Below are 16,295 nucleotides of genomic sequence, written 5' to 3'. Positions count from 1 at the left end.
CACCCTATTTAGACTTAGGCTAGGGTGACCAAAAGTTATCAATTTATTAAAAAAAACTTACTGATGCCCCCGACTTCGTCCGCGTGGTTTTAGGTTTTTAAAAATTCCGTGGGAACTCTATATTATATTTTACTTTCTTTATTCTTTTTATTTTATTTGTCGGGATAAATAATAGCCTATGTCCCTCTCCCTATATCCATGCAAAAAGCACGTTAATCCATTACTCCTTTTCGGTGTGATTGAAGGACAAACCAACAAACAAACAAACACACTTTCGCATTAATTATATGGGTAGTGATAGGTAAAAGACCTGATTCTCACTACCTGGCGGCTCATGAACGCCTAGCTCAAGTCTTTGGAGATAGAAAGCTAAAATTTTGTACACAGGTTCCCTTTGACTTTCACTAACTTATGGACACCCTTAATAGTCCAATATCCAGAACAACTGTGTCACCGTTGCTAATAGCAGACTTCGATCTATTTAACCGACTACGAGGCAAAAAAAGACAGCTAGTACCCGGCGGAAATATTACTCATTTAGCTTTAGAAAGAGATAATCAACAGTAAGGCTTCGTAGAGTATCATCTCTGTAACTCACATATTAGTGGGTGTCGCTCATTGAAATCAGCACAAATCAGTCTCAATGACAAAAACGCCGCTCTACGAAATTGAAGCTGCCGATTACCATCTCTTTCTAAAGTTCAATTCTGCTGAGTACCGTCAAAGTAGGATATAGAAAAGACTCGGAATTTCCATTGCAAAATTAGTGGCACGAAATTAGTTTCACCATATTAATTAATTTATAATTCATTTAATAAACATCTAATTTCGTGATGCATGCCTTACGAAATTAGACGTTTACACGTGCAATTGATAGTGAAATTAAAGTCGTGAAACTAATTTCGTAATATAAATTCCGCTTTATTTATAACTATAAGGTACATAGATGAAGTGTAGAACGAAGGTAAAAAAAGAAAAAAAATTATTATAAGTGAATTTATTCCAAATCTCAATATTACAGACAAAAAATATACTTATTTACACACAATTACAAAATAATATCGTCAGGAAGACAACTTTATTCCTTACTTCTAACATCGAAGAATGCCCAGCAATAGAAAAATCTTTATTGCAGGGATGGCTACTACTATTAACAAGATTTACAGCAAGTTGCAATTTTTGTAGCCCGAATTATGAAACATTTAATTTCTAGATTTATGTATTTTAATTTAAATACATTTTCTTATAACTTTAATTAATCTGTACGATTTAAGTTGGGAAATCGTGTTTATTTTTTCGGTATGGGAGCCTTGAAGGTCGGCTTGGGTCGGTGCCTGTGTCATGAGCCCTCCTTGAGTTTCCCGTTCTCGTTGGCCTTGGTGATGCGCTCCATCACCTCGTGGTTGTATGTGGAGTGTAACATCAGACCCAGTACTCCCGCCCTGTAGAAGACAAAAAGCGGATTATTATTAGAAACCAGTCAAGTGCGAGTCGGATTCGCACACAAAGGGTTCCGACTATGGTACAAGATGTAACACTTTGTACTTTTTATTTCATTTTTAACTAGAGGATGCCCGCGACCTCGCCCGCGTGGATTTCGTTTTTTTTAAATCCCGTAGGAATTATTTGATTTTCCGGGATAAAAAGTAGCCTATGTCCTTCCCCGGGATGTATCCCATGTCTGTACCAAATTTCATTAAAATCGGTTCAGCGGTTGGGCCGTGATAGACAGACAGACAGACAGACCAACAGACAGACACACTTTCGCATTTATAATACATAATATTAGTATGGATATGGATTTGCATGGCAGCCATTTTGGTTGTATTATCTTTTCGTATATATTAGTCACGAAACAGTCATCGCATATTTTTCTAAAAATGTCAAACAAATTAATTGCAAGTGCAGCGAGCCTAAATTTTTTCAAAGATTTATTTGACAAAATAAAACAAAAACACACTTTACCTGGAAGCCATAGCAAGTCTGATATTTCTCTCCTGCTCAACCAACTCGTCCAGTCTCAGCCACTGGCGAACCCGCTCCATATCAATCTCAGCGCGCCTCAGCTTCTCCCACTGGTAGTGTTTGAGGCAGGCCTTCTTGGGCGCGCGACAGAACTCCCCCGTAGGCTCGAACACGTTCCGGACGAGCGGACAACCGCACACGTCTGTATCGCTCACTTTGGGATCTTTGAAGTGTTCTGGACACATCACCTAGGGCAAAGAAAATCCAGATTTCGAACTCGCTATTTAAGAAACTTGCTTCTAATATGGACATACCCACAAATTAGATCGGCGACGGTCAACGTAATATCCCTATATTACGTTGCGTTGTTGTTATATTATTAAGTTGCATAATTAATGCATGCCGATAAAGAATTACAAACATACATATATAATCAATTTTATGTAGATAGGGGTTTCTTTAGTGAACGATTCAGACGACATGTATGACACATCCTTATGCATTTCATAAAGGTCGTATCGACCTCTAAAGGAGCCCCTATATCATCCTCTAAACAGTACTAATCCCAGTGTAAAAGCTCTGTCGGTCTATGTCTGTAGCATTCTAGCGCTTAAACGAATATACTCAACCCTATTAAACGTAGGTCCACCAGTTTTATACTTTTTGCTTTGTCTCGACTCTCGACGAGTAACTGGTAGATACAATAGTCCCTTTCCCGCCCAATCTAAATGACAGGTTTCCACACCAGTTACACACACAGTTGATGCACTTCTCCATATGTTTGTGTCAACTTACCCGCAGCCTCTTGCAATAAGTGCCGTTGATAGGATTGTAGTAGTCACAGAACATGCTCTGTCCGTCGATGCGCGTCCGGTGTCGACTGCCGAAGGACGCCTGGGCCTCATACTTTACAAAGCACTTCTCCATATGTTTGACGGCGTGCGCGAGTGTCAACTTACCCGCAGCCTCTTGCAATAAGTGCCGTTGATAGGGTTGTAGTAGTCACAGAACATGCTCTGTCCGTCGATGCGCGTCCGGTGTCGACTGCCGAAGGACGCCTGGGCCTCGTATTTTACAAAACACTTCTCCATATGTTTGACGGCCGTGCGCGAGTGGATCTCGTGGCCACAAGTGATACAGTACATTGAGGTTTCATCATCTGCTTCCTGCAAAGGAAAAATACAGTAAAACTTCTTAAGTTATACGCCAACAACTCAATTGTAATTTGTGTCACATCCGACAGCAAGCGATAAGTGGAGAGTAAAAAAATGAAGAAGAGAGTGGACATATCTAAAAAAAGAATATGGATGTCTATTTTTGAGGTTTCGCAGAAAGCTGATTACAAAAAGTCACACAATTTTTTAATAAGATGATGGATATACATTTTTTTTTTGAAAAAATAAAGTTCCAAATGGCAGACCTGAAACCATACACTTATTTTTAAAATATGGTTTGGAGTGCTGATTGCGAAAATGTCACCCATATTTAAACTAAGCTGTGACTGATATTTGTTATCTGAAGAAATTTCACTTCTTTCACGTGTAGAGTGTAAGTATACAGAATGCATGCAATCACTTTTTTTAACTTGATAACACAAAAAGAAAAGGTTCAAGAGACGAAATTAGATTTCTATACCTAAATCCTGTACCGTAGGTATAATACGCGACATGCCGAGATGGCAATCGGAGTATGAGGCGGGGGGACGCCCCGCACGTCACCCGCGCTATCTCGCACCGGATTTTTTTATATTACATTTATTATTTACAACATATTTTCACACAAACACCTTTGTTTACCTTTTCATCAGTATGCACTATAGTTGCATGTTTGGCTTTCGCGATCAAGTTGTCTAAATCCACATGTTGCTTGTCCAAGGCTCGTAAAGCTGCCTGTGCACGAGCCAGGCCGCTGCGGACCACCTCCAAAGCCTTGCGATTGTGTTGTTCCGCTACACAACTTGATAGCGACCACTCTTGGATCCTTTGAGGGAGGACCTGTGAGACAACAACAATAAATGGTTACGTAGGTTCGATCCGGATATGCAGAAGGAATGAAACTTCTTTGATTTATAGTCATTACTCAGCCGACATTTTTTTTAACTCTGACATTCTTTTTTATGATATAGACCCCCTTTTGGATGAATTTGATAGCGAACATTTTCAAAATGGCGTCAACTTTAAAATTTGATAAGTTCCCTTTTTCATGATGATTCATAACATTCTAGCTAGGGGTGAGCCTACAATGCCGAGTGGAGGGAAGGTGGGAGGTGGCAAACAATGCAACCCAGCGAAATCTATAGCTGAACCAAGGTCGAGCAGATAAAGTTGAGTCAAAGGTCACGAAGTGAAACTTCAGGTGTAGCCTAATTTTTAAAGGTTTTTATATTGATTAATCCAGGGTATAATCCATCTTCATTCCAAAGGAGAATGATCATACACGGGCCAAGCTTGTGTCAGAAGATAATTATTTTCATAATTTATGTTTTATTTTATAATTCAGTTTGGCATAAAAAATAAAGTGCTGACTATCCCGAGATTTTTTCCTCATTTTAAAAGTACTTCAATTGTTACTATACAGAAATCCAGTCTCCATTTTTATCAGTAAACATACCATAGTGATGTTATTTTACGACATCGATGATCAAAATCGGTGGTGGTCGAGTTATAATCGATTAAAGACTATTATTTTCATAGTAATATTTAAAAAAATCGATTTTTTTTACAAACCATCTTGATCGAATCGAATCAACTCGATAAGTGCTAGTTGCAGGTCTATGGTTTTTGCTTTCTGTCAATTTCGATAATTGCAGTCGTAGTGTTCACATACTCTTTGATTGCAGTTTTCAGGGTGGTTCGAATTTAGATATTTTAATCCCATATCGTTGACCGTTGCGCGTTGTCTTGTACGTCGAGTTGAGAACTATATTTCCTTCATATTAAGCTCCGTATATGCTATAACTTCATCATAAAAATATAGGTATAGGTAAATGCAATGGCACCTTGTACATCTTCAAATAGTGATTCATTGGGAATAACTATGTACTTGCACCATATAGGCAGCACTAAAATCGTCCTGGTGATATGTGGAAACTACTACCTACTTTACTTTACCTAATAAAACCTACTTACCAAACCTAACCTAACCTTTTACATAAAACTGTTTTTCTCAGAAACTGGGAGGAATAAATTAAAAATTCTTTTTTTATATGAAAGTAGGGATATCAAACTTTATTATATGTAAACTTTCATTGAGACACAAAAATATTTGTAAGTGGCCCAAACTCCATAGAGTGCTGGTCATTCTCTTTTCATCCAAATCCGTTCAGCTGTTTTTGCGTGATTGAGTAACAAACATCCAAACATCCACACTTTCACATTCATAATATTATTAAGATATTAGGGTTAGGATTAGGATTATATTAGGATTAAAAAAATCACTTGATATATCCTCGCAGTGGCCAGCCTCATCCCGCACTGGGCGGAGCAATACTTAGAGCCATACTGCGCCGCGCGGACGCACTGCGGTCCGTAGCACTGCCGCGGCTCAACCGTTTGCAAGTGAGATATGGACTCCTCCGGTTCGTAGACTTCGCGCTCGTGGTGCTTCTTCTTTATGCGGTTGCTACTGGCAATAGAAATAGAACAGCTATATAGAAGCAACACAATGCATTAAAGTTGAACCCAACACTTCTCATCTCACTTTATAAAAATTTTGTGAGTTTCAATAACATTTTGTACAACAAACTTGATGGAACTTGATTTTGAGTTTAGTTCTCAAAGGTGGGTTCTCGAGAATGTCTTATTAAGTGCTTGTTTTAACTTTATCTGAAGGTTTCGAAACGGCCAAACTAAATAATGAGAAACATTGAAATTAATTTTTTCTTAAATAAATGTTAATAATATTTTTACCCAAAATGTAGGTACACAATATTTGTAAAAGGTTTATACCTGGATATCCTAGATGCCTTCTTGCTCTTGATGCATAATCTCTGACGACATCTCTGCTTTAGCTTATTGCTGCCACCATATTTAAACATATCTTCACATGCATCACAGCTAAAAAACATTTTTTTATGACTCAATACACTAAATGCTAACAGGCACACTATATTTATATAGAAATGCAACAAGTATTCTTGGTACCTTTCCATGTGGCATGATTTGATTAGGCTATATATAATAAGTTTTAGTGACACAAATTCAATAAAATCCGTCAAGTGCAAGTTGAACTCTCACATGAAGAGTTCTGTACCGTCATACAAGAAATAATCTTTTTAAAATTTTTGTGGCAGCCAATTTGAAATTTTTATTATTTGTTGTTATAGCGGCAATAGATGTATACATTCTGTGAAAATTTCAACTCTCTACCTATTACAGTTCACGAGATACAGCCTCCTGACAGACAGACAGATGGTAGTATGGACAGCAGAGGCTTAGTAATAGGGTTCTGTGGCACACTTTGGTTAAGGAACCCTAAAAATAGCCAAATCAGCATCATTTTCTTCATTCAAAAAACTTCATTATTTAATCGGGTTACTGTGTTATTTGAAACAACTTACTGCCCACAATCATGAATCTGCAAGCATCCAGCACAATCCCCACAGCCATCCTTGGCAGGTCTTCTAGAAGATTTATTCTCCGAATGATCCTTTTCCTTACGTTTCTTCTTTCTATCATCTTTTCCTAAAAACAAATAACTGCCTATTTTTATTTCTATTACTAGAAGCAAATTTGTCCATGTGCACTCAGGTTTTTTAAATATCCTGTGGAAACTCTTCAATTTTATGTGTAAAAAAACCTGATCAATGCAAGCAAAGTCTAACTCAGTACCAAATTTTGTCAAAATTGGTTAAAAAGATGGGCTCTGAAAAGGTAGCAGACAAACAAATAATTCACATGCTTGCCTTTGTAGGGGTAGTTACAAGTCAAGAATTTGTTTACTGTAGATCGAAACATATGACTCTTGACATAAATCTAAACAAAGTCAAAGTATGCTCTCAGCCTTAGTGATGGATAGTGCTTTTTTCTAAAAAAAAAGAGGATAGAATATATTTATTAACCTGAGTCCACATCATTTTCTCTCTTCTGTGGTCTAAACCTTGTCTTAAGGCTAGGATCTTCTTCTCTACAGCGATCGCAGAAGTAGTTTTTAATGTATTTAGCTTCCCTCTCCGATATATTTATACAATCCCCATGGTACCACTCTTCACATGAATCACAAGCTCTGAAAGAATAATACAATAAATACTTATATAAGGACATGTTTTAAGTAAGTGTAAAGAGATACTTAAGTGAATTTCACATGAATAGAATTTGTTTAGGAGTAGGACCAAGATAATAAGTACTTTGTTTCAAAAACCTATGGATAACTAATATAGAGTTCTAAAGAATCCTTTTACTTACATCATAAACCGTGAGCTGTCGGATGAACGGCAAATGCAGTAAGCCTGCCCAGCTTGATTCAACAACGATGTGATCTTCGACTGCCTCTCAGGCAGGTCGAACTGCTTAGCGATATCTGCTTTCTACAATATAAAATCATTTTAATTGATCATTGTTGTCCTAAGAACAGCAGTACTTTTTTCTATTTTACTTACACTTTGCTTAGATTTCTTCTCTCCCATTTTATAAGACATTGTTTAATGAATAGATAGCTTAATAATTCGGCTTCTTGAAGGGAATATACGCTTGTTTTATTAAAATAATTAAAATTGGGAATTGCGAAAACACAACAATTTTCTCAGTAAGCGAACCATAAACAAAACATAGAAGAATTAGAAATGAGACATGTCATGTCATTGTCAAATGCAAGGAACATGCAAAGAAGAACCAGGACTTCGTCTGTGGTGGCGTTTGTTGGCGCGCGTGCGGTGCGTTTTTGGAGAGTTTTTTTGTGAGAAGTGGCCGGTTTTTGTGTTATGCTGGTTTTTATTGGTGGTGAACTGACTGGGAAGCGCTCTAAAGAGGCGCCGCGTGTATGTTGGCGGGAGCCGGCACAGACGAAGTCCATACTTATACATATAGTTTCCCTAACTTGTTAATAACAGCTACAAACTTGACATTGGCTAATCAGTGTAAAGCCAGACGAGAGAGAAAAAAAAAGAAAGAAGAACCACCATCACAAGGAACAATAATCTTTATCCTTCTTTAAGATTTCTACTCAGCTCTGGTTTCCTTAGATCTTTTAAAGATTTTATCTATTTGAGCCATTTTGAGCACCATTATTTTCGTATTTTTGAGGTAGGTATTTTAAATGCGCATCTCAGAGTAATAATAAGTTTTTCTGCATCTGTGGTAGTTTTTGCTTTGTCTGTACTCTGACAATCCTGACACTGACATATCTGTTAGCTGGTTACCATAGCAACAACTTGTTTATTAGTGCTAATGCTAAAGTTTAGTATCCTGAAAAGTAGTTATTATTTTATTTAACAATGATGGATAACGAAGATACGCCTCAAATAATAACCCATATAGAGCACAACCTAAACCACTGTTTATTTGATTGCAAATGGGTTCCGTGCTCGGCAAAGTTTGTTGTTATTGGTTCGTTGCCCAAAGGGACCGGCACTTTGGAAATATTTGAAATTACTTCCGGGGAACTTAGGAAAGTGAAGGAAATCGAGAGGCCTGTTTCGTTCAAATGCGGCACATTCGGGGCAAGCAGCGATGTGGAAAGGCGTCTTGCAACGGGCGATTTTAAGGGTACCTTAGAAATTTGGTATGTATATGGTATGTTTTTGGTATGTTTTGTATTTGGTATTTTTTGGCTCAGGTTTAGTATTGCGCCCACGGCGGAGCGCGGTGGAAAGGAGGTTGGGTAGGGGGTGTACCCCTGTGCAAGCCAAACTCAGCAATTCATGATAGTTTACGAGATATTCAATTTTGAAATTCCTAGATAGTTTTACGAAAATTTGAGCTGAACTCTTTTTATTTAAGGGGAACGGGGAAGTGGTAAGTTTTTCCTCAAATCACCATAGTATTGATGAAACTTTGTTTTCAGGGATTTAGAGAAAAGTTGCCAGGTGTACATTACTAAAGAGCATACTGATATTATTAACTCAATTGACGGAATGGGTGGGAACATTGTTAATTGTGGAGCCCCAGAAATTGTCACTGGGAGTAGAGATGGTGAGGATATTAAAATACTACCATAAAACCAAAACTCTTTGTTAAATGTTTTCTTGGATTTTGTAGACAACTTCTTGCGAATATTGGCTCCATCCAATTTCCAAAAGTTTGATGAAGTTTCGCCTCAAAAAATATTATGTTACAGGTACAGTAAAAGTTTGGGACCCACGGCAAAGAGGGAAACCAGTGGCTAACATGCAACCAGCGCAAGGTGAAACACGACGCGACTGCTGGGCCGTGGGCTTCGGTAACTCGTTCAATGATGCGGAGAGAATCGTCGTGGCTGGCTATGATAACGGGGATCTGAAAATGTTTGATCTACGAACTATGTCGCTTAGATGGGAGTGTAATTTGAAAAATGGGGTAGTTCAATTTTTATCAAAATGTATACTTACCTGCTTATAAGTTTACACTTGACTCTCTGATCTCTGGATTGATTGCTCTAGTTTGATAGAGCCTATAGTGTGATTATATACAAACATCACTGGCTGACACTCTTTTGCTATTGGCTTAAATGTACTGTACACAATAAATTCAGCCAATCACAGCGATTGAGATTGGCGCGTGATAAGGAAGAAATCAGCAGAAAAGTAACTTGCCGCGGCCAAAAGCCTACCAGATTAGACTTAATAAGAAATTATAAATCCCCAAACTGACTCAGCTCGGAATTGGGACTTATAATTGGATAGGTACCTGTTGGCCTATATTTAACTAATCTACAAGTATTAAGTATAGTAGGTAATCATATAATAGGTAGGTAGATACCTACCTAAGTACCTTCTGTTTCTAGGTTTGCTTTGCTGAATTCGATCGTAAAGATATTCCAATGAATAAATTGGTAGCAACAACACTAGAAGGCAAATTCCATGTGTTTGATGTGAGGACACAAAATCCTTCTAAAGGATTTGCTCAGGTAGTAAAATAACGTTCTACATTTTGAAATTTTTATTCTAATCTAATGTGTATCTGTGTATCTGTCTGTGGCATTGTAGCTCCTAAGCTAATGAGCCGATTTTAATTTAGTTTTTTTTTTGTTTGAAAGGTGGCTTGATCAAGAGTGTTCTTAGCTATAATCCAAGAAAATCGGTTCAGCCGTTTGAAAGTTATCAGCTCTTTTCTAGTTACTGTAACCTTCACTTGTCGGGGGTGTTATAAATTTTTAATTTACACTTGTAGGTTCTAGACAATTCTTCAAAAAGTGGTACAATATGGGTGGCGCGACATCTCCCTCAGAATAGAGACATATTTATTACATGCGCCGGCAATGGGCATGTGTCGCTATGGAAATAGTAAGTTTGATATGGTCGCTTTTATTGTAACTATACAGTTTCTAAACTAAATGAGAATGACACATCTAAATATATCGCTTTCTCTTTCATAATGCTCTGCGTGGAAAAGGATAGCACTAAATTTAATTAGAATTTAGGTCAATTTATTTTAGTTTAGAGATTGTGTACATCGAAATTAGCCACAATGTGTAGATCTGATCATTCATCCCATCTACTCGCCAATCATATTTTTAATAGACAAAAAAATTTAAAACAAAATATACAATAACTAGTTGGATTTATAGATAGTTATGACTATTTACTATTGAATATATATAGTTATGAACTATTTTTAACTAGTTCCCTAAAGAAAAACAAAACTAACAATCATATAAAAGCATTGATTTTGGAAGTGCCACCCCTATTTTATTCTGAGCATAAAAGACCTGTTTGGCTTCTAAAATTCAAAATATTTTAATTCAATATTTTAATTGAATTGAAACTACATGTGCCTACTTTTCAATCGTCAAATGCATCTGCCACTGCTTCGGAATGCCTTTCCTACCGAGAAGAACCATTAAGAAACACGGCGGTTGCTCTTTTCGAAGATTAGATATAAGTACAATGTTATGCTATGTATAAAAGTAATTGAAGTCCCGCGCATCGCTGGATACAGGTCAAATCAACGCTCTTTTATCATTTACTTTACATAATTCCATTTTATTTTAGCGAGTATCCGGAGCAAAGGTTCCATGTAGACTCAAAAGGTGTCGCAGTGGGCGTACCGGGCAAGCTGAACCGACTGCAGAGAATGGTGATCAGCTCTCAGCCCATCAACGCGCTGGAGTGGAACCGCGATCACCTCGGCCTGGCCGTGGCCACATCCTACGACCAATACGTCCGCGTGCTTGTCACCACTAAACTTAACTTGCAATGACTTAATTCCATCATCATCACCAACCGATAGACGTCCACATCGATCTCTTGTAAGGACTTGCAAACGCCGTAGGTAGAAACTTCATTTACAATGAAGTAAAAAAAACTTCTTTAAGCGACACTTGAATATCCCAGATCATTTTCTTAAATAACACGCAACTCCGTCCATATTTAAAATGGCCGATAAACTTCCTAGGCGCATGATTTAGAATAATAAAATTTGCACCAATGCTATGCAACAAACTATGTTGGTATATAGTTAATTGGTTATTAATTGGTATAAGTAATTAACAATATTGAAGTACTATTTATGAAATAAAATAGCGAATAGTATATTTTAGAATTAAGTTCTCATGTGAATGACTTTCTTGACTTTATGAGAATAAATATCTTTAAACCTAACCTATTATGATAGGAAGAAGATAAGTCGAGCCAAACTTAACGGATCGGTCTAAGCCTTAAACCACAAATAAAAATTGCTGCACATTATTATTATAAAACTATGTACCTACAAATCTACAAGGGAAGAGTTACATCTGCAAGCCGGTTCAGGGTAACTACACCTTCGGTTATGCATCACGTGTATGATTCAAATCTTTTTCTGCGTCTTAATAATGAATTAGCGATGTCAGAAATAAAACAACCCATCAATTTTCTAACTCAAAAGAGCATTTTTATTAACCTAGCACTTATTATAAATAAAATTAAGGCTAGCATTCAGTTCTTATTTAGACTAACGTTAGAACATTTGATGCGTACACTCACCAAACTAAATTCGATCGAATTTGTATACCTAAGTCCATTTTCGTCGAAATTCATTGCGAATTTAGTTTGAATTGAGCTTCCGACCATCGACTAAACGCCGCTACACTCCTGGTACGTTTTCCACGGTTGTATTGCATCATACCACAGATTAATAAAGGGGAAAACATTACTAAAGGTATAAACAAATTACTGCATTAAACTACTCGGAGCGCGTCATGAAAGACTAGTGTCTTCATTGTATAAAATATATGATTTCTAGCGCCTCTCTCGCTTCAGGACATGCCACATCGTAATTTGCTTACATTTTTAAATATCCTCTTCGGACCCATCTCAATATTTATGTATACAAAAAAGTTTATAACATTTTGTATTTTGATAAGCCTGGAGACGACAATACGTAGTGTCGATGTTAAGTGACAAAATGACGCAGAAATACTACTTGGAGTGGACGCATCTGTCATACATTTTATATGAAGACGTGCACATCAGTCTATCACAGTGCTCAAAGCGCGCTTTGATTGGTCGATAACAGCTACTCTAAAGTGCATTGCGATGTCACGAGTCACGACTCCCAGTGATCTATTTGCACCTTAAGAAAATTAGCTCGCTTCGTTTACGTGAAAATCGATGGAAAATCACGATTGATGCAATATATCCCCGAAAAACGTACTTTTAAAAACCACATACTAAATGAAATAATGCTAATTATATCGAAACACGTACTCAACGCAACGCAATTTACAACACAGTAATGAAGCATATAAATATAGACAGATATTAAGCTACGATGGCTTTTTTATTTTTCATTATTTTATATGCATTCTCTATTTTATCGGATCAAATAAGCATAATTTTGTCTTTTTTATGAAGGAACACTAGAGAAAAAAACCTATTTTTTATGATTAGAGTGGAATGGATTCCAATTATAGTTCATCATTTTTGTAAGCGATAGCCAAAAGCAAAATTGTTTGATTCTTCAAATTCTAACGATCTGGAGGCACCCTAAGTTTTATAGTGTCAACTAACAACCACTATTTAACGGGTGTTAGATATTGCGTATCGCTTACGTATTCTATGGCCTATAATCAAAATCACTCTAGAATAAAAGATTTCGGTCAAAACCGTCAATCACTCGCAATATGAGGCGACGTGCTTATGATATCGGTCATTAACAAAACAATAGTATTTACAAGCAACGTTAATTTAATCCAAATATATATTATTATATCATAAAAATGCTAACGGCTGAGTCAAACTTTTATATTTAATTTTTCTTTATATATAAGTTATATATCATTATTTTTAATTCCATTCAAACTCTTCGATTCTAAAACAATGTATTTCTGCGTACAATGATGATCAATATGAACTCTTAAAACAAGCGCACATTTACTCGGGGCAGTGCTTTTATAACATATTTTTCCTGAGCTGACTAAAAGGTAAACAAATCACAGAAAACACGGAGAAACCCGAAAGCGTCACGCTTTACATTGCGCTTAGAAGTTCTAAAGTTTGATTTATCTCTTGTATCATATTGTGAATTTACAGCAAACATATAAAACTCCATATAGGCATAGCTCATACAATAATTTAAAAAGTGAAGAAAAATCGTAAAGTGCCCAGCAAAAACTTGGACCTGAGGCTGTGTAGTGGGAGAAAGTTGGTGAATCCGGGAAGCGATAGTCGACGTATCGACCAATCGCGTGCACCCGCGCCGACTAGTTAACCAATCGCGTGCACCCGTCATTCGCCGTCAACGCGTCAATGCTCAAGTTGTTTGCCGGGCACTGTACGCTTGTGTGTATGACACGAATAAGCGTAATGGCATCTTATTTTAACAGTGGTCTAGGCTCGTCTACTACATAGATACTGGCGCATTTACGCACTTTTGGGTAAAACACCTTAAAAAAGTGCGGCAATTTACCAGTCTGCAGATGACGTTGGTTCACGGTAAGACCCTGCACAGGGCATCGCTTACGAGTTTCTGCTAGAAATGACTTGGTAACCTTATAAGTCAGTGAAGAAAATACAGTCTTGAATTACACGATAAAAGCAATGGTCAAACGATGTTGCTATCTTGCTCTAACCCATCCAAAATGTATGGAAACATTATGAGATAGTATTTTACGCTTATAGACCCACCCCGCCTAAACGCGCGCGCCATTACAATAACAGTCGAATAACATATCTTGCAATATCTTGATTCGAAGACAATAATGTCGTGTAATCACTAACTAGTGGATTCAAATTGTACAAAAACTAAATTTCTCCAATTTTCGTAAGCTAAATTCACTAGAGTCTATAAAACTTACATATATTTATACAAGTCGTCCGAACCCGATGAAAGGTTCGGAGCGCGCGAGTCGCTCGTGCAAAGTATGCTTACATGTTCGATCAATAATGTACTAAATATGCTTACAGTAACAAACTATCTGTAAAAAAATTAGTCAGCCAAAATGGAAAACTTATTTTCGTTATTAGCTCGTGGGGTGAGGTGCGGGTTGTGGGAGATTCCTTGATTTTATGTCAACTGCTGCAACCCGTGCCTTACCTCACAATCTGTCGTAGTGAAACAGCCAACCAAACCAAAGTAAAGTTTTAGACGCGTCTCACGATGCCAGTGTGCTATTAAAAGTTATCAAAATAAACACAAGTATGTTTAAAGTTAAAAGGTAATGTATTTTTGGTCACTTACAATTAATAAATAGTTCTGCTACAAAAAAATCACATTTTACAAATTTAAATTGTATATGAAAGCAAATCTAGTATATTATTGATCAAAGACTATTAATGAAACTACAGTGAGACCGAAGCGAATGGATTGTGCTGAAACAACCTCTATGCTCAATTCTACTTTATAATGACAACATATCAGTTGAAAAAAACTTCTCAATGGTGTTAATTCGTTTGTACAAAATCTGTAGACTAAATTGACAGGTCTTAGGCTGAGATCTATAGAGCGCACTTTGATTTTGCTCAGACTTAAGACACTATTAAGACGAGACAGCGTTATATCGCTGGCATATATCTCTCTCGTTTTAACTGAAACTTAAGTATAAGCAAAGTCAAATGCTATAAATTGCAACCTAAGTTAAGACTGCAAACACTATTTTAGATCTGTCAAGTTAGTATAGAAATTTCGCACAACCGATTTAGCATCATTATATTAATTATGTATTATAATTTATGATCGCTGACGAATATTTTAAACTAAAAGTCCAAGATGATCTAGGAGTATGAGCATCGCTTTGATGTAACTGCTCAAGTTAAAAAAATGTGACGTCGGAGTTTCGTAAAAATCGGCAATCGGAGTTGTGAAATCACGTTATATAAATGAAAGATTTGCATGAACGTCCAAGACGTCACGTTAGTTTACTTGAAAAGTTACTGCATAGGCCTTAATTTTTTTTCAAGTTAGCTAAATGAATAGTTTAGTTGAAAAGTTACACTTCGATCTCTGAGGATTTAGGTTGAGACCTATAGAGCTAACTTTGAGTTTGCTCAGACTTAAGACACTGTTACAATGTATACCTTATGTATATGTTAACCGAACAACGAACGTTATATCGCCGATATAAATTAGTATAGTCTGAGCAAAGACAAAGTATGCGTTGCTTAGTGAAAATTTTCAAATTAAGCAAAGTTAAAAAGGTAACTCTGCTGTTACGTTTTTAACTTGCTCTTAGGAGGTTAGGGATTTGATGGAGCGCGTCGACGAGACGCTGTGAAGACAAAATGTATAGCGATCTATGGAACGAAAGAAGCGCGCGGCTGGCGCTTGTTGTATTTCGTTCCATAGAGCGACATATATTCACCCCTTCCACTTGCCCGAGGTGCTTGCTTCAAGTCCCTAAGTCTATAGTATCTAAAGATCAATTTCATTTGTTATTATATTCCGTACATTGATTTTTAAATGTCGCTAAGTCCGAGTTTCATATATCACACTACTTCAACGCGCGAAAAATAACAATATTTTGTTCAACATTGAACTTGTATGCGGTATATATGTGTTAGAATGATTTATCACAATCAAAAGTCAAAACATATCAGTGCAGGGGAGGCTAGGTTTTTTGTACAAAACCACCATGTCTGAAAACCGTCACTGACTTAAGGCGGAGTTTCTAAACCGGTTTCTAGGGTGCAGCGCACACCCGCACCGTCTTTCTTAATAACAACTCTAATTATGGTTTAGTTACTTAACCATAAGGGCGGCGGCGTGTGGCAAGCCCAAGTG

General features: G+C 37.0%; 2 protein-coding genes across 5 annotated transcripts; one reads left to right on the top strand and one right to left on the bottom strand.

The window, feature by feature from the left end:
* Positions 1-991: 991 nt before the first annotated feature.
* LOC123875032 (CXXC-type zinc finger protein 1-like) lies at positions 992-7,719 on the bottom strand. Of its 4 annotated transcripts, XM_045920677.1 has the most exons (11): positions 7,562-7,719; positions 7,368-7,489; positions 7,025-7,188; positions 6,524-6,653; positions 5,913-6,020; positions 5,403-5,589; positions 3,762-3,959; positions 3,030-3,131; positions 2,761-2,865; positions 1,966-2,213; positions 992-1,442 (listed from the first exon to the last, which is right to left on the bottom strand). In XM_045920677.1, the coding sequence occupies exons 1-11, from the start codon at positions 7,598-7,600 to the stop codon at positions 1,340-1,342; spliced, it is 1,506 nt and encodes a 501-aa protein (XP_045776633.1). In that variant the 5' UTR covers positions 7,601-7,719; the 3' UTR covers positions 992-1,339. The 4 variants fall into 4 exon arrangements, with proteins under 4 accessions (XP_045776633.1, XP_045776632.1, XP_045776634.1 ...); XM_045920676.1 differs by lacking the exon at positions 2,761-2,865 and having other exon boundaries at positions 2,925-3,131; XM_045920678.1 differs by lacking the exon at positions 2,761-2,865 and having other exon boundaries at positions 2,925-3,131; positions 5,403-5,586.
* A 605-nt stretch (positions 7,720-8,324) lies between these two features.
* On the top strand, positions 8,325-16,019 carry LOC123875051 (dynein axonemal assembly factor 10). Its single transcript, XM_045920703.1, has 6 exons — positions 8,325-8,682; positions 8,965-9,092; positions 9,238-9,455; positions 9,883-10,005; positions 10,269-10,381; positions 11,090-16,019. The coding sequence occupies exons 1-6, from the start codon at positions 8,396-8,398 to the stop codon at positions 11,295-11,297; spliced, it is 1,077 nt and encodes a 358-aa protein (XP_045776659.1). The 5' UTR covers positions 8,325-8,395; the 3' UTR covers positions 11,298-16,019.
* The last annotated feature ends 276 nt before the right edge of the window (positions 16,020-16,295 follow it).

Source organism: Maniola jurtina, chromosome 19 (genome assembly GCF_905333055.1).
Source record: "Maniola jurtina chromosome 19, ilManJurt1.1, whole genome shotgun sequence".
In the NCBI taxonomy this organism is placed as follows: Eukaryota; Metazoa; Arthropoda; class Insecta; order Lepidoptera; family Nymphalidae; genus Maniola; species Maniola jurtina.
This window is presented reverse-complemented; position numbering and strand designations above follow the sequence as displayed.

What these genes read in the sequence shown, in the direction of transcription:
- LOC123875032 (XM_045920676.1), bottom strand. Translation starts at nt 7,600, where the DNA reads ATGTCTTATAAAATGGGAGAGAAGAAATCTAAGCAAAGT. An exon ending in AAGGCATCTAGGATATCCAG is followed by an intron (nt 5,590 to 5,912) that starts GTATAAACCTTT and finishes TTCTATTGCCAG; the next exon opens with TAGCAACCGCATAAAGAAGA. An exon ending in AGACTTGCTATGGCTTCCAG is followed by an intron (nt 1,443 to 1,965) that starts GTAAAGTGTGTT and finishes TGTCTTCTACAG; the next exon opens with GGCGGGAGTACTGGGTCTGA.
- LOC123875051 (XM_045920703.1), top strand. Translation starts at nt 8,396, where the DNA reads ATGATGGATAACGAAGATACGCCTCAAATAATAACCCATATAGAGCAC. An exon ending in TGTCACTGGGAGTAGAGATG is followed by an intron (nt 9,093 to 9,237) that starts GTGAGGATATTA and finishes ATTATGTTACAG; the next exon opens with GTACAGTAAAAGTTTGGGAC. An exon ending in CATGTGTCGCTATGGAAATA is followed by an intron (nt 10,382 to 11,089) that starts GTAAGTTTGATA and finishes ATTTTATTTTAG; the next exon opens with CGAGTATCCGGAGCAAAGGT.